General features: G+C 39.1%; 1 protein-coding gene across 1 annotated transcript; it reads left to right on the top strand.

Moving 5' to 3' along the window:
- Nucleotides 1-8,966: 8,966 nt before the first annotated feature.
- LOC105053650 (uncharacterized) lies at nucleotides 8,967-10,738 on the top strand. Its single transcript, XM_029267186.2, is given in 4 exon segments — nucleotides 8,967-9,445; nucleotides 10,281-10,346; nucleotides 10,413-10,434; nucleotides 10,437-10,738. Coding segments are annotated over 4 exon segments (576 nt in total). The 5' UTR covers nucleotides 8,967-9,025; the 3' UTR covers nucleotides 10,505-10,738.
- The last annotated feature ends 13,062 nt before the right edge of the window (nucleotides 10,739-23,800 follow it).

The following is a 23,800-nucleotide window of genomic DNA, read 5'->3' as shown; positions in this document are numbered from 1 at the left end:
AAGCAAGCTTGAAAATTTTGTAGTTATTTATTTATGAATATTGAGATTTGGTGTTGGTACTTGCTTTTAGATTAAGATGCTTCGAGACAATATTGGTTTATTTACTTGATGAATGATGGAATTGAATCTTTTATTATAACTTATTTTTGATGGATTTTAGCTAATGATGATTGATTGGCTTCGTGTTATCGTGGGCTCCATCCCTCGGTAGCATGGACGTGCTATGTCCCAAATTTGGGACGTGACAGCACGTGGACCACGTGAACATCCTTTGCGGGTTGCGCCCGCATTCGCATGCCCTAGGTTGCGTTCACGCGTGCTCGCCCAGGCCCATGCCGTGCTCGTGCATTCATCGGGCTTGGCTGTGCCGCTGTCAGCCTCCACTGTCCCGTCGGCCATGCCACCTATTTTCGAACTTCACTCACGTATATCTCCTCCATCTGGACTCTATTTGAATTGTTCTTAGGCTCATTGGCCTCCGTTCATCATCTTGAACCTCACTGTGGATTTCTTGTGGGTTGAATATCAAGGTATCAAATCTTAATAATCTCCATCTCGACTTGACATTCGACCTCCTCCTAACTCTGAGAGCTTCTGAATTTCTCGCTCTCATGCCCTGGGCAATCACCTACTGATCATGGATGGAAAAATATGAGAGTCGAGCCAGGCCGCTCGATTCCACCTTTATCGTATGCTGCGCTCCTCTTGATCTGAGATCTGCTCGGGATATCCTCCTACGGTAATAAGAATCTCATCCTGTAATATCGCCTCTCATTTTCTCGAGTCTCACGTCTCGTGTCCGATCCATCTCCATCTGAAGCTCCATCTTGCTCTGAGCTTCTGGCTCTTGAAGCTCCACCTCGCACTGGACTCCCCACTATGTAATAATATCCTCTATCCTCTTTTTTCTCTCTAGAATAACTCTATCATCGTGTAACATCTTTAGGATTCCTCCACTAGCTACCGTCTGTAGTCTCTAGAATCCAGTTTGCTCAGTGAGATAGGAGTTCGTCCGAAATCGGATATGTATCGGATCTTCTCTAATCTTCTCACTGTACTATCATATATCCTCCAGCTGACCATCTCGATATCTCGGATCGCACAGCTCGATCCATCCGACAGATAAACAGTCCCTCACTACTCTCCAGAAAGTCAAACTACTCCTCTCTACAACATACATGATAAATGCATGCAGAATCTAAAATTCACTACTGAAAAGAAGTAAATATCTCATCAGATATTTCAGATATCATCCTCTAACTCACTACTGACCGTTGCTGTAGTAGTCCTCATCTGATCCCTGACTTGAGGGCAATCTTGGTTAGATGTCCTAACTCGTCACATTGATATATCTGATCTTGCTCAAATCCCTCATCCTAGACTTGGACCTCCCTCATTGCGATCTCTTGTTGCTCTGTCTACCACCTCCTGCTCCTTCAGAAGCCGTCAAAGCTGAGCTGCCGCCACTTGAGCTCAAAATTGAATTTTTTGTCTGAGAACCTCATTTTGAAGAATCACCATGGTGACCTCGTCTATCTTAATGGTGCTCTTCTCACTAGAAGAGCAGTCACCAAAGACTCATATGAAGAGAGAAGCGAGGCTAGCAAGACCAGAGCCTAGTCTTCTCCTTAATTTTCTCGCCAGCACTGAGGAGGTCGGTGAGGATTTCTAAAAGTGGTTGAGATGCTCTTGTATGCTTTGTTCCTCAGTCATCTGTAGTTGGTAGAACTGCTTCCAGATGAAGAGAGTATTAGTAGAGATTTTATCATGTAGAACTCTTTGAGCTTCGACCATAGCACCGTGGAGAAGTCTCATCAAGTACATGTATCACCATCTCATCCGTCAGGTATTGTGGATGGCACTCACCGTTTGCATCTGTAGCCACTCCCAAGCCTTCTCCTCTATAGTGTCGGCTCTTCTCACACAAGAGAGCACTAATCAACCCATGTTGGATGAGCACGTCCTTCATCCTCGCTTTCATAAGAGAAATTGCTCTTTCCATCAAATCTGTTGATCTCTTACTTTGATTGAGTCTGTCTTCTCTATCTTCAATCTTGATCACCGTCGTTGCAACTGTGCCTGTACCACTCATTCTGATACTATTTGTTGGAAATGTCTAGTCATACACCACACCACAGGATCTTTTTGATACCACTCATTACAGCAGAAAGAAAAAAAATAAAAATATAAATACAATCAAATATGTGAATCAGCCAAAAGGCTTACCTTCACGGGACATGCAAGCTTCACTATGAAAAAAAAAATTATAAGAGAAGATCACACCCTCAACCCTCATACACCCAATCTTTCTCTCAATAAGAAGCTCTCCCTTACAAAAGCTCTCTCTCTAAGAGATCCCTGAACTCTTGAAGCGACCGCTATCTGCTACCTGACAGTTGCTTGAAGCACCCCTGTCTCTGCTCTCTGTCAGCTCCTCTCAGTTTGCTACTACTCTGGGTCCTCGACGGAACACACCAATACACCACGCCATCCGTTCTATTCTCTGTTGTCACAGAGCTATTTAAAACCCTAAAACAGAACTAAGATCGAAAATACATTCCACAGGACTCAATCAGCACCCCAAGGCCCACCAAACCATCGGATCAAGCCCGGCATCTTTTGTAGCCATCAGATCGCGTGCCACACCTCAAGAATGTGGGAAAATCATTTTTGGTCAACGGTGGACCGTGAGAAACCACTGGGAACACTTTTCGATCCATGCAGCCTCTCTATGAACCATTGGTCCACACATCGTGCGTGGATCGTGTGAACATCCTTTATGGGCTGCACCAGCATTCGTGCGCATGGGATACGCTCGCGTGTGTCCGTATGGGCCCGGGTTGCACCCACATGTCTGTCAGGCCTAGCTGCACACCACCGGCCTCAGCCGTCCCATGTGCCATGCCACCTATTCCCAAGCTTTTTTCATGCGTATCTCCTCCATCTGGACTCCAATTGGGCTGTTCTTAGGCTCGTTGGACTTTGTTCATCATCCTGTAACTTGCTGTGGGTCCTTGTGGGCCGAATCTTGATGCATCAAATTCTAACACTTTCTATATTTTGAGTACTTTAATAAATATAACATATTATTATTTGGTGTTGTATGTTTAAGAATGATTCTGTCGTAATCTCCTTATATTTCAATTCATTTTGATTCATTTAACTAAACAATGGCAACAAATTACTATATTGGTAGTTTTTAATTTAGTTTTTTTAATGTGCCATTACATAAATATTGATAGACATACACATCTACATTCACAGATATAGATGCATGCACGCTCATACAATCAAAAGTTTATGTTATTGTCATACATCTACAAAGGCATGCTGGATCTAGGAAGGTTTATGTTATTGTTATGCAGAAGTGATCTGTTCTCACATGTTGATTTGAGGAGATGGATTGAGCAGATTAGAAAGTATGCTTCAAACCGCTACAAAATGGGGAAGCTTTTTTTTTTTTCCCCTTCAAAAAGGCTTTTAGATGGATGCTTAACTGTGCATTTTTTCTTTTTATTACTTTTTGAGTTTCTGTTAGACTGAGAGACTGTGCTATAGATAGTTGTAGATGGTGGGTTTCTCCAGTAACCTAATCTAAAGATGGGTCTTCTCTATGATGGCATTTAGGATTTGTATATTCTCATCCAAGAACTCTAGTGTGGCCTAAAGTATTTGGAATATTCAGAAAAATTAGTTCATTCATTCAAAAACCTTAAACAATATTTGACAGCATTTTGTGTAATGAGAATGCCTTTTGCTGTTCAAATTCATTTCCTCCTGGAAAAGTAAAAGAGAGATCTCTTAGTAAAATATTTTGTTAATTTTGAGTCCCAATTTAAGTTGATTGTAAGTTCCTCATAATTAAAATTTTTATTTCTAATTTTGTTCTTTTTGTTATTATTTTCTCTAATTTGGAACTAATATTTAATCGATATACTTTTTTATTCAGTTGCTATGCTATGGCAAATGCTAGAGCACAATGAAATCCATCTCTTGAAAAAGATCTTGTAGACTTGTTACTTGAATATAATGTTTCTCGTTGTCGAGGACAGAATGAATGGACAACTGAAAGATGGAATAGAATTGTAGATAGCTTGAAGAATAAGTTCCTCAAGTCAAATCTAACGATGCAATAAGTCAAGGACATGAGGCCCAAATGAAAAGGGATCATGTTCGGGGCATGTTAGTTACTAGCCATGAAATTTGGGCATCATTTATCAAGGTTAGTTTTATATATATGTATATTATATAATGAGCAATATTGATATAATTATCTTCTCTTAACAGGCAAACCCCAAGCTAAGAAGTGGCAACATAAATCATTCATGCATTATAATGCCTTATCTAGTTTATATGAAGGTATATATTTTCTTATTTCTTTGTGCCCTCTTGATATTCATTTCTTGAATATAGTGCACTAATGGTGAAAATTTTTTGGAATAAGAAACATTGCAGAAGGACAAAAGAATTTCATATCTATCAGATCTAGAAATTGGATTTGAGAGACAATGAAAATGAAGAACCTACATCACGATCATCTCCTATTCACCAAAGTTCAAGTCTTGCAGACTTTTATGGAGAAGGAGATAAGCATAAAGTGGAAGATGAAGATTTCAAGTGTACATTTGCTCAATCATGTTACAATGCAACCACATGTTACTAGCCAACAAGCGGCACTATCTGTTTTCTCCATCGACAGTGAATAGAAAGAAAAAAAGGCCAACTGGAGAGAGAATTGCAGATGTAATGGAGAGGTATATGAAATTTAAGGAACGAGAGAGTAGTAGAGAAAAGAAAGCAACAAATCATGGAGATGATTTCTCTATTCCAAAATACATTGAGGTTCTAAATAAGATGGAGGGACTTTCAATAGAAGAAAAAGCAGTGGAAGCTAATGTCTTCATTCAATCATACAATCGAGAAATTTTTCTCTCTTTATCTCTCTCTCAAAAAATTCGAATTTGTTGGCTAGAGCTTCAAATGCAAAGGTATCAATTTTGATAGATTTATTTATTAGATTTTTAAAAAGTTTAATTTTAGTGTTTCTTTTATTATAGGATTGAACAATATTGAGGAAGGATTGAGAACTAAGGAAAGTATAACATTACAAGTTTATGACTTTATTGGTTCTGTGTGTCTAATCCTTGTTCATGTCTTTAAATTGGTTATATGATTACATTTTATCATCTCTTTTATTATAAAAAGATAAGCTTGTGTTCCAATGTTCAATAAAAGAATCATACCGAATCTTAATTATGTGAAGCATATTTTTATTAATATTGTTTCTTAAAAGATAAAACTATTTAAGTTACATATTATTTTAAATTATACATCATTTTAGTATAATCAAGTACATCGATTCCTTATCCTCAAGTAGTCATCCCACATTTTCCTTGCTATCTTGTCTCATAGTATGTTGCTAGCTTCTTGTTGATAATTCATTGATTGAATATCACCATCATATTCTTCATCACCATCAGGAACATCAATTACTGCATTTTGATTAATATTATTTAGTTGTTGACTTAACCATTCATCATCTCCATTAAAAATACTAATAATATTATGTAATACAACCATTGCAGTAGCAATTTTAATTTGAGTATCAATAGGATAAAAAGTTGCTACTTTTTAAAAGTAATATACCAATTGATCGCTCGATATGATTTCTAAGAGAGGCATGATGAAGATTAAATAATTTTTTTTTAATTTTGTGGCCTCACATTGCTACTTTTTTGCTCTCTAATATGATAGTGAACCCCCCTATATGGAGCAATAAATGATAGTGTATTTGCATATCCCACATCTATAAGATAAAATTTACCTCTTGGTACATAAAAATTGTTTTCCAAAGCTGATTCTAGGACCCTTGCATTTGAAGCTAAACCTTCCCAACCTCTTGAAACGTATACAAACTGATGGTTAAAATCACATGCTAACATAATATTTTGAGAAAAAGTCGTTTTCTAATTTCGATATGGAGGGGCATCTTTCTCTGATACAATAACAGGTATATGAGTTCCATCTCTGGCACTAATGCAATCCTACAATATAAGTAATAAAATAATAAAAATAATATAATAATTAAAAAAATATAAAAGAGTTATAATATTATTATAATATAATGAGATATGAGATATATCTTAAAATAGGACCACAATCGATAGTTGTTGTTAATTTTTGGGTGTGTAACAGTTGGTGGAAGAGTGATATAATCATATATGAGTTCTGTAATTGCATTAAGACCTACTTGAAAGTGTCAATGAATCATCTCACCACTATGTCGAAAACGTTCTTGCAATGCTCGATTGCTTACATGTTTAGAAAGTATATACACGAAGATTGTAAGCTGTTCTTCCGCTATCACACTTCTAGTATTACTTAAAAGATTTTTTTGTCGTAAAATATTTGCAAGTGTTTCAAAAATAAAAGGATCCATATGAAATTCGAACTTGCAATAATCTTCATGTCCTTCAAGGATTTCTTCAACCCACAAAGCACCAATAAGAATTGAAGTATGACATGGCCTTTTTTTATAAGCAGCATAAACATATGATGCTAGTTGGAATAACATCATCCAATTATCTTCATTTCTCTTTGGGTTAACAAGTCATTGTTCTTCATCAAAGTCCATTGTGTAGAACAACTACGATTTTTTTCTTTTAATACAAAAATAAGGACAACAAAGAATTAAAGAATAAACTAATTATATCTTACTATGTTACTCATGCATGATACATGCTTATTCATATTTATTGTAAGTGCCTATTCACACTTATTATCATAAGATTGGTTAAAAATCATATATGATATATACATATTCTTTTTTCTTATAAGTGCCTATTCACACTTATTATCATGAGATCAAAAAAGTAAAATTACAGTATCTTAGCTTAGTATAGGCCATATTAAGAATAGAAGTAAAAGGCTAAACTTAAAATAATATTTTAAAATTTAAAAACCTTTTTCATTAAGTCAAGCAATTTTAATGTGTTTATCTTATTTTAAAGTTATAGAACTAAGGAAAAAAAATAACAAAAAAAAAAGAAAGAGAGAAGGAATTGGGAAGAAGAAGGAGAGAGAGAAAAAAAATCCTAATTTATCATCCAAACATAAGATAGGATTATTTACATAACATTATTTTTTTTTTCAATAGGATTTTTTGTATAATCTTATAGGATTAAATTCTATATCATATCATGATTTTTATACTAACTTCAAAAATCCTAAATATCCAAACAGGCCCTAAGTTGGGTCACATTTAGATTGGATTGGGTTGGAACTTTTGAGAGGTCTATCATGGACAGTGACGATGGCTTCAGGTTAGGAGTTCTGGCATAGAGATTTAGTTAGTTCTAGATTCGCTCAGCTTAAAATTTGGTTGATATTTCTAACCAAGGCCCAATTGTAGTTAAGGAAAGAGCAATTCTTTGTGCACCATGCATGGTGCAGAAAATTGTGCACCATGCATGGTGATTCACTCATAGGCCCGGAGACATCGTTGGGAAAAAAATATATTTTTCTGTCGGCCCTATATGAGAGTGAATCACCATACACGTTGCATGGTTTTTTGCACCACGCATGGTGCACAAAGAATTTCGTGTTAAGGAAAATACTCGCCAGAGCAATCCAAAATGGTTAGAGCTTTGGATTCGCCTAGCCCAATTTGAAGGCTAAGGAAAGTCCTAAAGATCTGTTCATGCTATTTAGAATAATTTGGTTTCTGTTGTTGGCAAGGATAAATATAAAAAAAAGTTAACTCAAAAATATTTTGAAGTGGATGAAGGTACTAATAGCAGGGTTGATGAAGTGATTGCTAGGTATTACCAACAACTTAGGTTTAATTCCTCGTTCACCTTACTAATTGGAGGTGGTGCTTCACATTTACCTCAAGTTTTTTTTAATAAAAAATATTTTATTATTATTATTAGGATAAATTATAATGATCTTCCTCAAAATTTTAAGTAATTACAGATTTCTATCCAATATTTTAAAAATATACATTTTACTACCTAACTTTTGCTATATATATATATATATATATATATATATGTGTGTGTGTGTGTGTGTGTGTGTGTGTGTGTGTGTGACACGTAACTTCCTATGAATATTTTTTTGTTAAATAAACTATCAATCTATTTGATAATTTTTATTAATATCATTATTATCTAATTTATTTAATTTTTAAAATATTCTATAATTTTTTTATTATTTAAATTTTAATTTTTTATATTTGATCAGAAAGTTATGTGTATATTTTTGAAACATTGTAATTATCACATACCTCGAGAGGGATCAAGGTAATTTTCTCTTATTATTATTATTTAGTATAGAGGATAAATTAGCCTAAGCACATCTCAAACAGTCCATTTAACCAAAATATACCTGCAATAGCAATATTACCTGAATTCTTAAATATTCTTAAAAATATTCATGATTTTGTGCGTTATCTTTGTACTGCAAAAAAAAAAAAAAAAAAGTATTATATGCATAACACAGTTGATTTGATGGCGTAACCACTGTTGTTCATTAATTATTACTGATTTTCTTATATCATGCTTGTATTTTTATGAACGTCAATTTATTTATCTTTTAATCATCCCAGTCATTTCCAATTTTCAAGGCTTACCATTCAATCCGAATTCCTAATCTTTGCCCCCCAAAACAAGTTACTCCAAAGTCCAAACTTACCTCTATGATTTCGACAACGCTTAATTATTGAACTCTCAATAGTCGCGTGATGGAGCCACGTAATCCCAAAATAAATATCTAGAGCAGCCCACTAGATGTCGTTATCCGCATCACGTGGGATAACTTGTTACGTGCCACCACCTCAACCGTCAAAGTGATGACTTCTCTCGAGGGGTAGGTGGAGATATTTTGCCTTCGTTTGTCCCGATTAGCGTCCCTGTGTCACTCCGCCTTCTTAATACCCTAAATCCACACCACAGAGAGCCTTAAGCTTCTTGCGGGGGAGGGAGGGAGGGGGGAGAGAGAGAGGAGTGCAGGAAAAAGTACTCATACTATGGCAACCTCGAACATGGCCGCAGCTGCCTCAAGCTTTGTGTTCACTTCCAACCGTTCTCCCACCACCACGAACGCCTCACCACGTTCCAACTCCATCAGCTTCTACCAGCCCACCAGAAGATTTGTGATTCGTGCTGCAGGGGAAAAAGAGAATGGACCCGAGAAGCCAGATCCCGGTAAAGTAAATGGACCCGAAAAGCCCGATACTGGCAAAATAAATGGACCAGAGAAGCCCGATTCTGGAACAATAAATGGACCGGAGAAGCCTCCCGGACAAATAAATGGACCCGAGAAGGGCGATCCTGGTAAAATAAATGGACCGGAGAAGCCCCCTACTGGAACAACAAATGGACCTGAGAAGCCTCCTTCTGCGAAACTCAGTGGACCCAAGGAGAATGAACCGATGAGGGGCGCAAAGGTATGCATGGTGATAGTATTGCTTCTAGGTTGCATATTGGATCATGATTCTATGTGATGGTCACAATATTGTCTTGGAAGGCATTCTAAGACGCATGGTTAGTTCCATCATAAATGCATTTCTGCCTTGTTTTTCCACCATGGCATTATTTGGTAGCCAACCTACTCACATATTTTTCAAAACCAAGAGATGAGGCTCTCAGAAAAGGTACAACAGAGAATATTTAGGGAGGCTTCACTTCCGGTTATGATTGGGCACAAGAAAGGTGGTCACCGTCCAGTGATGGCTTTCACTCTGCTGCCATCCATTATAGAGCGATGGCACGAGAGACAGAAGGAAAAAGAAAAGGAAATCACACCCTTACATGCGCCAGCATCTATGCACTAATTATATACACATCATGATAACATCATTAATTAAACCATAGCCACGATATAGCATCAGCTTATGTGAGGTACAATGGTTTAGCATCAATAGTTTCAGATATACAATAATATTTGTATTTTTTTTCAGTAGCTAAACACGAATCAAACATGGAACAGCACTAGTGATACTAAATGAGAAACAAGCAGCATGAGGAAGCTGTTTAGAACAATTCAGTGGAGAGATACCTTAATAACACAAAAAATGTCGAACAGAAAACTTGGAGAGCTATGGTAACCTTTCTGTTGCTCCTCAATCTGAAAGCCTATAAAATATTCTATAATGCCAATAAAAAACAAAGCAATAAGAGAGGCACATAGCTTTGTAATATTTTGGAGTTCAACCATTTGCTGTGGATTAAGTTTTTATGTCAAATCTAGTTTGTCAATGCTTCAGCCTTTTTTCTTCTCAGGTGAAGATCCTTAGGAAGGAATCTTATTGGTATAATCGCATTGGATCAGTGGTGACCATAGATCAGGTGGGCACTCTTTCTCCCTCTTTCTCTCTCACACACACATTTTTAATGACACACTATGTCATCCAGGACACAAAGACTCGCTATCCTGTTGCAAAGTAAATTATGCTGGTGTGTCTACGAACAGCTTCGCATTGGATGAGATCCAGGAAGTGAAATGAGGGTTGCTGCCTGCGTTCTTCGTGAGTCATGTACCAATTCCGAACTTTGTATAATACTAGTCCTCTGTGCACCTTTACCTATGAGTATCTTTTAATTTGTATAATACCTATCACGTACCAGTCCCAAATGAGTGTCACAGTGCATGTATGATCCATGCCACTGTTTGCCTTGTACCTTTCGATACTGCAGTAATAAGCAAAACTTCCTGGCATAAAAAGAACTATATTGCTATATTTTTTTCTTCTCTGTTCTATTGTGCTTTATGTATTGCTTTTGTCCTTTTGGCCTAGTTCTCTATGTGCATGTCTGATGCAGGCTGAATGGGAAGCAGAAAATATATCAAGGGAAATTTAGGAAGTCAAGATGGTGGCAACAACTCCACTTTTTAAAGCAGTTAATACCTTAGAAAAAGAGGGAGAATTATCAAACATTTATATGAGTATAAATGTGAATGCAATTTCCACTAGAAGAACTGTTGCATTATTTTGTTTTCCAAAAAAAAAAAAAAAAAATCATAGATTTCAATGCCTGTTTAATGATACGATTAATAATTTTCCAATGTGAAACCTATAAGAATGTCAAAAATTGTTTAAGTTCTGCAAGATTTGGGTAAACAAAACCATAATTTCATCCAAGCCTGATGGAAAATTGCTCATTTGAACTTGCTATCCCCAAGAGTCTATGTTATGGTGGAAGTAATTCTGAACTATATCCATGCAAATGGACTTTTGGTTTTGGTAAAAGTTAGATTCTGCATAGGGTACATGTAGGTTGAAACTAGTGGATCAAATTGAACAAATAAATTATGACTAATGGGTAGGGTTTGGATCCAAACTCTAGTGACATTATTCCTTTTGCAGGATTTAAGTAGAAAGAATGCTACACCACGAGCCCTGTCATAACTGTAACAATGTATGTTTTGAATCTCTCAGACATTTGACAATTACAATTGTTATTCCACAAAGCTCAAAAGCTGATCCAAAGTGGATAGCAAACTCTATGACCCTTTTTGATTAATATAAACTGCCAGTGGATATCAATCTCAGAATCTCTGGTTACGAGGACTATATATATGGGCCTGTATGGGCCACAAAGCTAAAGCCACCACCGTTGGAAATAATGCAACACGATACGGCTTACACAAGCCAATAGCCCCGGATATAGACTTTAAGAATTGCATATATTACAGCAACATACCATATACAACCATATTCAATCTATTTAGATAGAATCAGTATTTCTAACAATGCCATCAAAGTCATGAAGAGCACAAAAAAAGGGGGGGCATTCCCTATGCTTAATACACAGAAGACATTAGCACAAGAATGATGAGAGAAGAGGAAGAGTCAAATATATGTAGCGTTGTCCTGTATGCAGAGGTACTGCTCTTATAGTTCAAGCTCATATCTTCGGGTCACAATTGAATAACCTTACCACTGCGGCTCACCCTCAGGTTATCCTTTGTACTCCTACACACGCTCATGCACATGTGCGCACCCACACATATAGAGGATGCAGGACCAACCATCATATATCATGATAATTGCAAACATGAATATATGATCTAAAAGAATGCTAATCTAAATCATCCCCAGGGGAAAAAAATATGCATTACAAAACTGAATGCAGAGATGAAAGAAGAAATAAGTGAACATTAACATAATATCTAACAGAAAGCTGTCTCTTACTCGTTTGCCATCCATGGTGGACAAAGAATCAGTTGTTCGCTTTGATGCTCCTCGCACCTCGGACATGGGAGGAATGTGTGCCTTTCCCCCTTCCACAATTCCTCCCACTGAAACAGATTTTAAGCAAAATTTCTTGAAAGAACCCTCCTGAATGGACACAGAATAAAGCAAAATTTAATTTTTATAATTTGACGTTACAAAAGTTCTAGATTGGGGAAAAAAATGTATAGGGTTGATATCTGGCCAGGACACTACCTTCCAGGATCTTTCGATACCGTGCGTCGAAGCAGGAAGAAAGAAGAAATAAAACATAAAACAATCAAATATGTGGATTAGCCAAAAAAAGACTCGTCTCCACGGGGATTGCAAACTTCACTATAAGAAAAAAATATTACAAGGGGTGATCTCATCCTCAATCCTCGTACACCCAATTTCTCTTTTATAAAAACTCTTTCTCTAAGAAGATCCCTCTGAATCCCTGAAGCGACTGCTGTACAAAAGCCTCTCTACTCCTATCAGCGTCCTCGCATCTCTCTCTCTCCATGGGTTCTCTATTTCCGTTGAAGAAAATCACGCTGCCACGCTCCTCCCTGTTCACGAGATAGCCTTTTAAAGGCTTAAAACCCAAAGTAATTAGGATTAGGACTCCTAATGACATCCAAAGACCTCCCCTGAACCGTCGGATCAATACCAGGAGCTCCACACGCCATTAGATCACGCATCGGTCCACGAAAAAATCCACAGACCGCGAGAAACGATCCAAAAATGCCATGCGGTCCATGGTGGACCGCAAGAAACCGAGAGAAAATGCCCCTTCGGTCTACAGGCCTCCCTGTGCACCGTCTGGTTCACGGTGGACCGGGCTAGGGCTCCCAAGCGCGGGCTCGCATGGGCCTGGGCCGTGCTCGCACACGCACCTGGGCCTGGGCCGGCCCGCACGCTCGTGCGCTTGGGCTTGGACCGCACCCGCACGCTCATGAGCCCGAGCCTGAGCCGTGCCGACAAGATGGGCTGCGATGCGCCCTGCGCACCCGAGCCACGTGCTGCCACGCCTGGGCTGCACCGCCGCCGTTCCACCACTCCGAATTTTGTGCCATCTTCTATCGATCATATCTCGACTATCTGAACTCCGTTTGAGGTGATCTTGGGCTCATTGGACTCCATTTTTCATCACGGACCTCGCTGTGGGCTCAATGTGGATCGAATCTCGAGATATCAAATTCTAATAATCTCTACCTCGACTCAATATTCTACTTTCTCCTAACTTTGAGAGCTTCTAGATCTCCTCGCCCCCATGTCCTGGGGCAATTGCCTGCTAATCATGGATGGGCAAACATGAAAGTCAAGCCAGACCGCTCAATCTCATCTCCGTAGTATGCTGTGCTCCTCCTGACCTGAGACCTGCTCGGGGCATCATCCTACGGCAATAAGAATCTCATCTTGCGATATCGCATTTCATCCTCTCGAGTCTCCTGTCTCATGCCCTATCTACCTCTACTTGGAGCTCCACCTCACTCTGGGCTCCTTCTGGCTCCTGAAGCTCCACCTCGCACTGGGCTCCCCACCAGATAATAATATCCTCTCCTCCTTTTTTTTCCTCCAGAACAATCCTATTGTTGTGTAGCACCTTCAGAATTCTTCTACCAGCTACCGTTCTGTAGCCTATTGAATCCAGTCTGCTCAATGAGATAAGATTTTGCATGAAATTGGGTATGTATCGGACCTCCTCTAATCTCCTCACTGCATCATCATGCATCCTTCAACTGACCGTTCCGATGCCTCTGATCACACAGCATGATCTATCCGGTAGATAAACAGTGTCCTCATTGTTTTCTAGGGAGTCAAACTACTCCTCTCTATAACATACATGATAAGTACATACAAAATCTAAAATCTACTGTTGGGAAGAAGTAGATACCTCGTCAGATATCTCCAGAACATCTCCCTTTAAATTGCTACTGACCGTTGCTACAACAGCCATCGTTCGATCCCTGAGTTGAGGACAATCTCTGGCTAAATGCCCCAACTCTTTATCTTGGTAAAATCTGGTCTTGCTCAAGTCCCTCCTAGACTTGGACCGTCCTCGTCGCGATCTTCTGTCACTCCATCTACCGTCTCTTGCTCTTCCAGAAACCACCAAAGCTGAGCTACCGCTATCTGAGCTTGAAGCTCGATTCTGTCTCCTCAGAACCTTGTTCTGGAGAATCACCGCGGTGACCTCATCTATCTTGATGGTGCTCTTCTCCACTAGAAGAGCAGTCATTAAGGACTCATACGAAGGTGGAAATGACGCTAGCAAAACCAGCACCCTAGTTTTCTCCTCAACATTCTCGCCAACATTGAGAAGATCGGCGAGGATCTTCTGGAAGTGGCTTAGATGCTCCTGCACGCTCTATCCCTCAGTCATTCACAGCTGGTAAAACTGCCTCTAGAGGAAAAGAATATTGATAAGATATTTCACCATGTACAACTCCTCGAGTTTCGACCACAGCACCATCGAGGAAGTCTCGCTAAGCACATGGATCACCACCTCATCCGCTAGATACATGCAGATGGTGCTCACTGCCTGCATCTATAGCCGTTCCCAATCTTGCACCTTCATGGTTGTCGGCTTCTCTTCGCATAAGAGAGCATCAATCAATCCCTACTGGATGAGCACATCCTTCACCCTTGCCTGCCACAAGGAGAAATTATTTTTTCCATCAAACTTGTTGATCTTCATCTTGATTGATCCTGTCTTCTCCATCTTCAGTCTTGATCACCACTATTGCAATCTGCGTCCTTGTACCGTCTCACTCTGATGCCACTTGTAGGATGGATGTCTGGCCAGAACACCACCTTCCAGGATTTTTTGATACCGCGCGTCGCAGCAAGAAGAAAAAAGAAATAAAACAGAAAATAATCAAATACGTGGATCAGTCAAAAAAGAACTCGCCTCTACGGGGCATGCAAACTTCACTATGAGAAAAGAAATATTATAAGAGGAGATCTCACTCTCAACCCTTGTACATCCAATTTCTCTCTCATAGAAAGTTCTTCCTCACAAAAGCTCTCTATAGGAAGATCCCTCTGAACTCCTGAAGCGATCGCTGTCCGCTATCCAAAAGTCTCCCTGCTCCTTCTCTTCTCAGCATCCTCGCATCTCTCTCTCTTCATGGGTTCTCTATTTTCAATGAAGAAAACTGCGCCGCCACGCTCTTCTCAGTTAATGAGATAGCCTTTTAAAGGCTTAAAACCCAAAGTAATTAGGATTAGGATTCCTAATGACATCCAAAGACCTCCCCTGAATCGTCGGATGAACACCAGGAGCTCCCCACGCCGTCAGATCATGCACCGATCCACGAAATAGTCTGTGGACCGTGAGAAATGACCCAAAAATGCCATGTGGTCCACGGTGGACCGTGAGAAACTAGGGGGAAACGCCCCCTCGATCCACAGGCCTCCCTGTGCACCGTCCGATTCACGGTAGATCGGGTTAGGGCTTTCAAGCGCGGACTAGCGTGGGCCTGAGTTGCGTCCGCATGCTTGCGCACCTAGGCCTGGGCTGCGCCCGCGCACTCATGCACTGGGCCACACCCTATGCGCCCAGGCCGCGTGCTGTCGCGCCTGGGTCGCGCACCATCGTGAGCGGCCGCATCGTCGCTGCTTCGCCGGCCGCCGACGGTCCTCCGTTGTGCATCGCCGCATGCGGTCGTGCTGCCGGTGCTCCATTGGCCTGCCGCCAGTCACCGACGGTCCTCCGCTCCTTCGGATTTCGTGCCATTTTCGATCGAGCATATCTTGACCATCCAGACTCCGTTTGAGGTGATCTTGGGCTCGTTGGATTTTATTTTTCGTCGTGGGCCTCACTGTAGACTCAATATAAATCGAATCTCAAGACGTCAAATCCTAACAAAATGATCCGTTTATTAAAGAATATATAGCCCGCCACTATGTTGCATGAATATCTGCTTACAAAAAGATTATTTTGCATAGCTAATACAAAGGATGATGCCAGTGTATTTCAAGATTTAACTGCATAAATCTAAAATTTGAATGAGGAGAAGTTGGGGAATGACAATCTTGAGGAGGAAATAAATAAATGCACTTAGAAGTTTTCTCATTTGCTTACTATTATATCCAGTTGACCTTTACATAAACAGGCTTGTCCATCTAAATCAAAATTTTAATCACTCTAAAATATTCTTACGGAAAAAAAAACAAAAGAAACAAAAACTGCAAAGACAATTAAAAAATGGTTTTTAAAGCTTGCTCATGATGCTTTGATGAAACAAAAGATACCACAAAATCTCTAGATTCTAATAGATTTAGTTCTTCCCTAGAAACTCTTAATTGTAATGATAAGGTTCTGCATACCTACCGAAGAAAGCTGATTTTATAATGACAAACAGAATAGTTCAAGAACTTTCTCGGTGGAGATTGTTTGCCTATGAGAACCTTCCTAGTTTAATTAATATTCTTTGGTGCATGGTCCTGATCGATTGATTTCGTCTACACAGAGCAAATCTTACCTTAATGTCGGACATGAAAAGTACTAGTTTTAGTGTTGCCCTTTTTTCCCCTGCATGTAGGATAACCATGGTTCTGACAAAGAGATTGACATAGTTATCTATAGGAGACGCAACAAAGGATGTGATCCACATAAATCCCAATGGAAAAGAATATGTATCATTGAAATCTCACAAAAATGGATCATAGACTCATAGTCATATAACCAACTTAAATAACATTGAGTTGCTTTTATTGAACCTTCATGTTTAGTCTTTTCATTATTCAATAAAACAAAGTTTCATGTACTTGCTCCATTTCTGATCCTCTTTTACAAGTTTCCATTGTAGGTTGTTATTGGGAAGGTACCTTCATTCCAAGCATACATCACTGATTGAAGCTGAAGATGTAGCATACAAAATTTCAACCAAAATTCTCGCTAATCGATAATTAAAAAGGTGGTCATCAAATTGGGAGCAAGCACTGACATAAGGACTCAATTTAGATCCATAAGTCTTGCAAATTCAATACATAAAAAGCATGTACTTAGAACAATTTGTAGCGGGAGCAGTATGAATTGGGCAAATGATTACGAACTAAGGACAACTCTTTCAAGGGAAAGGGCACCACAAAAAAAAAAAAAAAAAAAAAAAAAAAAAAAAGAAGCAGGAAAAAATGATCATATAACAGCATGGAACCACAGGAAACTAATATATACCAAACCAAAAATAAGTTACATGCGCATACAAAAATAAGAATGAAGAATCATTGCCATTGGAAAAACAAAATAATAAGTGATATCCAGCAAATATCCTGTCACCTTCAACACTCTTTCTATTATATAATGACCAGGATATTCTTTGCATGACTGTTATTATCTTTTTCAAGCCCCTACTAACAAAATTATATAAGCCAAACCAATTCGAAACCTCCTTAAATCTAAAATTAGATTTAGTTTAGATCAGCACAGTATATATTAGCTTCCACTAATATGTTATGCAAAAGAAAATGCACTATTCATATTAATTCAAATACATTATATTGGATTACCAATTTATTAGGTAGGGATTCCATTGCCTTCTTTAAGCCACTAGGCATCCGAATTACATCTGCAAAATATTTCATCAATGAGCTTTATCAGTTGAAAAGTTCATGCAATGTATTGTTTTCACATTCTTAAGCGTAAAATATTTTTAATACTGATTGAGACTGGAAGGTACTATTTAATTGTTGAACTTGTGACCCCCACAATCACATTAAACACTTTCATATGCTCACATCTAACTTGAAGGCACAGGTACCGCCAAATAATGAGACAATATTACCACTTGGTGGAGTAATCTCCGGTGTCCACCAAATGGTTAAGAGTTGGAACATCAGGAGATTATAAGGATTAGGGATAAAATGGCCTCCTAATTTGTAAAAAGTAACACCAGTTTTCTTTTCTTGGCCAGTGTATCATAAACTTTGAGACTCTAATTGCCTCAAAAGTTTCCTAGGTCTTTTTCATCCTCCCTATTGAAGATTTGGGAGATCTTTGAATGTTGAAAGTTTTTTGACCTTTCTGCTGTTTTTTCTCCATCATTGCTGGATTAACTTACGAAGGCCATGCGTGGTAGCGACAGGTAGCGACAGGTATAGAATGGTGCCAATTGATCCGGAAATTGACGTGTCCATTCTCCAAGATTCTGACATGTCCATTCTCCAAGATTCAGACATTTAGAGAGGGCCCCCCATGTCTGTTTACCAAGTGCTACCTACTACTCTTGGATTGAAAGGAACATTGCTGTCAAATTGTTTTAGTTGCCATGCAAGAACAAGCTTGATGCCACCAAACAAGATAACAAAAACATTACATAATAATAACAATGATATACTAGGAGAAAAAGAAGGAAATGGTGTTAATAATAATGATGACGCGCGGCTTTCTTATAAATGCTTTCTAAAACACCCTACGTTGAGATGGAAGCACATATATACAAATTATTAGCGTACAGCAATTTAATGCATAAAAACATACGTGACACCTTCTGCTGGTTGCAAGACGTAGACATACTCGATTTCCAGGGGAAAAAAAGAAAAAATGGCTGTAAAATTATGCCAAGGAGTATTGTGATTTATTAGTCCGTATTTGTTATATTTAAATTTTAACTGCTTTGTGAGCAGAAGTTCATTAGCTTCATCATTAGCACCATCATGATCATAAGCTCATTAAGGGGAAAAAAAAAGACATTTCAAAGCACGAGGTTCCCGCAACTGTTCGGATGTACATTAATTTTCTCTCAAAGTATAAAAGACTCAAAGTATAAAAAGCTGTTTGTGTATTTTCTCCCGTGGTCGATCGTGATTGATAGAGGGGTCGATGAGAAGATTAAGTTCTTTATCTTGCCTCTAAAGCAAAGACTTCGATTTACCGAGGGATCAAAATAAAAATTTAAAAAAAAAAGTACGAGAAGCACCAAAAAAATGAACAAGATTAAAACAAAGGGAACACCAAAAAAATGAACAAGATTAAAACAAAGGGAACAAATGAATCTTAATTCAATCTGAATTCATACAAATTTTTGATAGAGAAAAATCAATCGTCTTCTAATTGGCCAGGGCCTAATTTTGGATGCGCCTGGGCCGAATTTTTAAGCCCGGCCGGTCAAGCCAGTCTACATTTTAGCCCGCTCTTTAAACAGGCTTCATTTGGATTTACGTTGACTTGGCCCAAGTCCAGTTATACATGCAGAGAAGAGCGGTGGTCTTGGCTTCAGCACCAGCGAGGATGATAATAGAAGAGAAAAAAAAGGAAGATGAGGTCGAGGAAGCGCCACTGTTGTTGGAGGATGCAAGGCCAACTCTAGGCCTTGCCACATTGCTCTTTGTGTCGATCCCTCTCCCTTCACTTTTGTATTTTCGCCCTCACTCTTTCTTAGATTTTTCTTTTTGATTCTTTAAGTAAAACACTATGGTTGTGCTGGAAATATACTGTCCCATCACTTGTTATCAAGCATTAGACGATGATTTGGCTGCGAAGTTTTTTGTGGACGAATTGGAATGTCCTCCGTTGATGATCTTGTTTGAAAAGTCCAAAAAACCTGAGGCCTGGTCTGGAAGCCCTAAGCTTGATGAGTAGCTGTTTTGGACTTGAAAAGCAAGTCCGAATACCTAGGCAGGTCGAGCCAAGTAAAATATGTTGGGATGTCTGGCCAGAACACCATCTCTACGAAATTTTTTCGATACCGCGCATTGCAGCAGAAAGAAAGAAGAAATAAAACAAAAACAATCAAATACGTGGATCAATAAAAAAAGGCTCGCTTCCACGGAGCATGCAAGTTTTACTATGAGAAAAGAGAAAAATTATAAGAGAAGATCACACCCTCAACTCTTATACACCCAATCTCTCCTTCACAAGAGGCTCTCCCTCACAAAAGCTCTATCTCTAGACAGATTCCTCTGAATCCCTGAAGTGACCGCTGTCCGCTGCCTAATAATCTGCCTGAAGCTTCTGCTTCTGCTCTCTATCGGCGTCTCACCTCTGCTGCTGCTCTGGATCCTCTGTTGAGCAACCAACCACTGTTCACGTCTCTGTTCTGTGAACATGAGCTTTAAAGCCTTGAATTCGGGCGGAAATAGAAGTCATGGACTCCTCACAGCATCCAAATAAGTCTCTGAACCATCAGATCAAGACTGGCAATGCTTTAAGTCGTCCGATCGCATAATGGTCCACGAAAATCCCTATAGACCGTGAGAAACTAAGGGAAAATATTCTTTCGATCTATGCGGATCCCAGTGGACTGTCGGTCCACGCACTGTGTATGGAGCGTGTGAAGGGTATCAGCCCGCGCGCACACGTCCAAACCTGGCCATGCACCGGGCGCGCTCATGCGTCCGTGCGCTGGGCCGCAGCCTCCATCGGCCCACCGTCGTCTCTCTGATTTTCATGTTATCTTTTATGAAGCGTATCTCCTTCATCCGATCTCCGTTTGGGCTGATCTTAGACTCATTGGACTCCATTCGTCGTCGCGGACCTCGCTGTAGACTCAGTGTGGATCGAATCTCGGGATGTCAAATCCTAACATGATAAAATAATCTAATAGCTTCGTCTAATAAATCTTGAATCTTACTGCCTCATCCGATGCGTATTTATTTAATCTCATCATGCAAATATTGCCCACTAGTTTTGCAAAATTTTGTGTATATTAATTTTTTTGGACTGCTCTCGTACCAAGTTGATGTGACCGCTCATTTGTATCAAAAAAAAAAAAAAAAAAGAGGAGGGGGCGGGGGACTGCACTCGCATCATGAGTTGGGCTGTATGCCCTCTTGTCCGATGAGTTATAAATGTTCAACCAAAACCTACCATATATACTTCAAATCCTATATCACGCATTTGATTTCAACCCGTTTACTGATCAAGGTTTTCATCTAGACTGAGGTCTTGACTAAGATCTCGATTTTTTGTCACACGTACAAGCAAAAACGTGACTCTCAACATTCCATTACGGTATCACTTTGTCAGGCACCTATCAAGATTTCTTAAGTTTTAAAGACCTCGGTTACTAAACATAATAAGTTTAGGTATCCAACTTTTCCATATACTAATAATGTATGATCGGTGTTTCGGCCGATGCGAGCAAAAAGGTTTGGATATCTAGTTTACCGCTCTCCCAATGACCGACCTTTGTTGGCATTGAGGTAGATGATCATTTGCGGATCTGCAACTTGATTGCTAATGAGGACAGGTGCTGGAGGAGGTAGTTGGTCACCCATCTATTTGGAGGACAGCTTGCTTATAGGATTCTTGCTATCCCGATTTCTATCTATCGAAGTCATGATGTGAGGGTGTCGGGACGATCGTGCCGATCTATGGTGCCGACTAGGAATCTTGTCGATTTGTACAGATCTATGCCACTGAGGAGGATCGATGCGGTGTGGATTTGGAGAGTTGAGACTCATCCTAGGATCACTCTTTCTCTAAAAATTTGCATGGGATAGACTTCTGATGCGCACTCTCCTCAGAGATAGAGGTATGAAGATTCTGCCCGACTGCCCCATCTGCAACTTGGAGGAGTCCACAGAGCATGTCCTCCTCCACAGTCCCTGAGCGGACTTAATCTGGAGGATGGCGGGTAGCCAACCGTGGGGTGCGAGCACTAGCCCCTGGCTCCCTCTCTTTCTAGAGCCATTCAGTGGAGTGCTGGTGACGGGCCATCTAAAGCTTATTGGCTGGTGTATATCGCTTATCATATCTGGTTATCTCGGAATAGCCTTGTTTTTGATGCCGAGGTTGTGCCTGCTAGGCACGTTCTGGAGAGAGCTTGCTGCTTAGTTGCTGAGTATCATCATTTCAACTCTGCTGGTCTGACCTTAGCCGATCCGAGTTTTTGGAACTCTCTGACTGCGCCTGCAGCATCTTAGAGGATTTTATTCATTTCTTGGGAGCCCCCACCCTCTGGATTTGTTAAGATTAACTTTGATGGTAGCGTCAGGGATGACAGAGGCGGTTTCGATTTTGTCATTCAAGATCCGGATTCGAGGATATTGACTGCAGGGGGCTCAGCACTTTATGAGGTGTCCGTGTCCGGTACCAAGCTTCGTGCTGCATGGACTGGTGTCATCTGTGCAATCCGGGAGCTACGAGCATGAAAGATCATCATTGAGTGAGATTCTCTGATGGTTATCAGCCAGATCTAGGAGGGGACCAAGCACTATGAGGCCCATCCTCTCCTTGGCGACATCTGGAAGGCCACTAATGAGTGCTTGCAGTTTCTAGCTAGTATGTGTTTCAGGAGGCTAACAGGTGGACTGGTTGGCATCCTTTGTTGCTGAGTACATTGAGGATTGAAGATGGCATCAGGACGATGACTATCCGTTGGTCCTGAGGGATATTTTTTTTTCTGATTTTTTAGATTGCTCCCCGACTAGATTAGTCTGAATGCCTGTTTGTATAAAAAAAAATAATGTATGATCAATGGCACCGATTTGAGAGCAAGAACAATTGCACAAATTAACTAACCACTCATTTTTTTTTCAATTTTTTTTTGATGGAAAAAGAGTTCGAGTCACTGTTTTACAAGATAAGACTGAATTTACATTTTTGCTTGTATTAATTTTTTTTTCAATTTGATTGTAATTTTATCCTCGTCGGTGAAGATTATACATTAATATTTTGATCATTCTAGAAGTTGCATTACACTTCGACCGGCTTTGCAAGAATTTGGTACAGTAAATTAGACCTATTCCAAGACCTATTTTATATATAATTAATATAGTTTATTGGACTTGCTTTGTGAGGGTAAAAATACGGCATAGTTGATCTGGTCCATAGAGATTAAATACAGTGCTTTAAATCCAATCATAGTCTCTTAGATTGATGACTTAAAAATTATATAAAAAAATTATAAATTGCTTATTATAAAAAATTGTAAATGGAAAATTTATTTTGGAAACTAGCATTTGCATTGTTCTTCGGAAATATAGAGGAAATATTTATTGTGGAATTCGAATTTTTTGTTAACAAAATTATTTTGCTTTATGTGTACGTTCATAATTTACTAAAATTTTCTTTTATTTACATGCTTGGTTTCTTTGATTATGAGATTATTTACCGCACCCTGAGCTTCCTGTTTATTTCTTCCTTTTCAGAGCCCGAGGCCTTAGAAGCTAGCAGGAAGTGTTTTTGGGGTGTGCGCTTAGAATAAAGCTCTAGAGTCCAATGTAGACCCAATTTTTTGCTTCAGCAACGTCCGTTTTGCAGAACTGCTTAAATCTTGGAGCAGTTTGAGGAGTTATTTTCATAATTCATATACCTATTTATTTTGGAATTAAATTTTTTTTTATCAAATATAGATTATTACTATTTCAAAATTTATCAAATATTAATTTTTTATAATTTTTATTTTACCTTCTCTCTTCGAAAAATAAGTACGAGGCCCATCAATTTTTTTACCATCTCTTTCTTCTTTTTTTTATATCAAACATGATAATCTGATATAGGAATCATTTTCTCATGTCAGATTACCCCCAATCAAACGGCCTCTTAAGTTTAAATTTAAAAATATCTACCTACTTGAGTTTTAAATAAAAGCAGCTTTTTATTTGAAACATAACTTAAAAATAATTGCTCAAATA

Source organism: Elaeis guineensis, chromosome 11, assembly GCF_000442705.2.
Source record: "Elaeis guineensis isolate ETL-2024a chromosome 11, EG11, whole genome shotgun sequence".
Taxonomy (NCBI): domain Eukaryota; kingdom Viridiplantae; phylum Streptophyta; class Magnoliopsida; order Arecales; family Arecaceae; genus Elaeis; species Elaeis guineensis.
The sequence above is the reverse complement of the archived record's forward strand: the minus strand, read 5'-3'. Positions and strand labels throughout refer to the sequence as shown.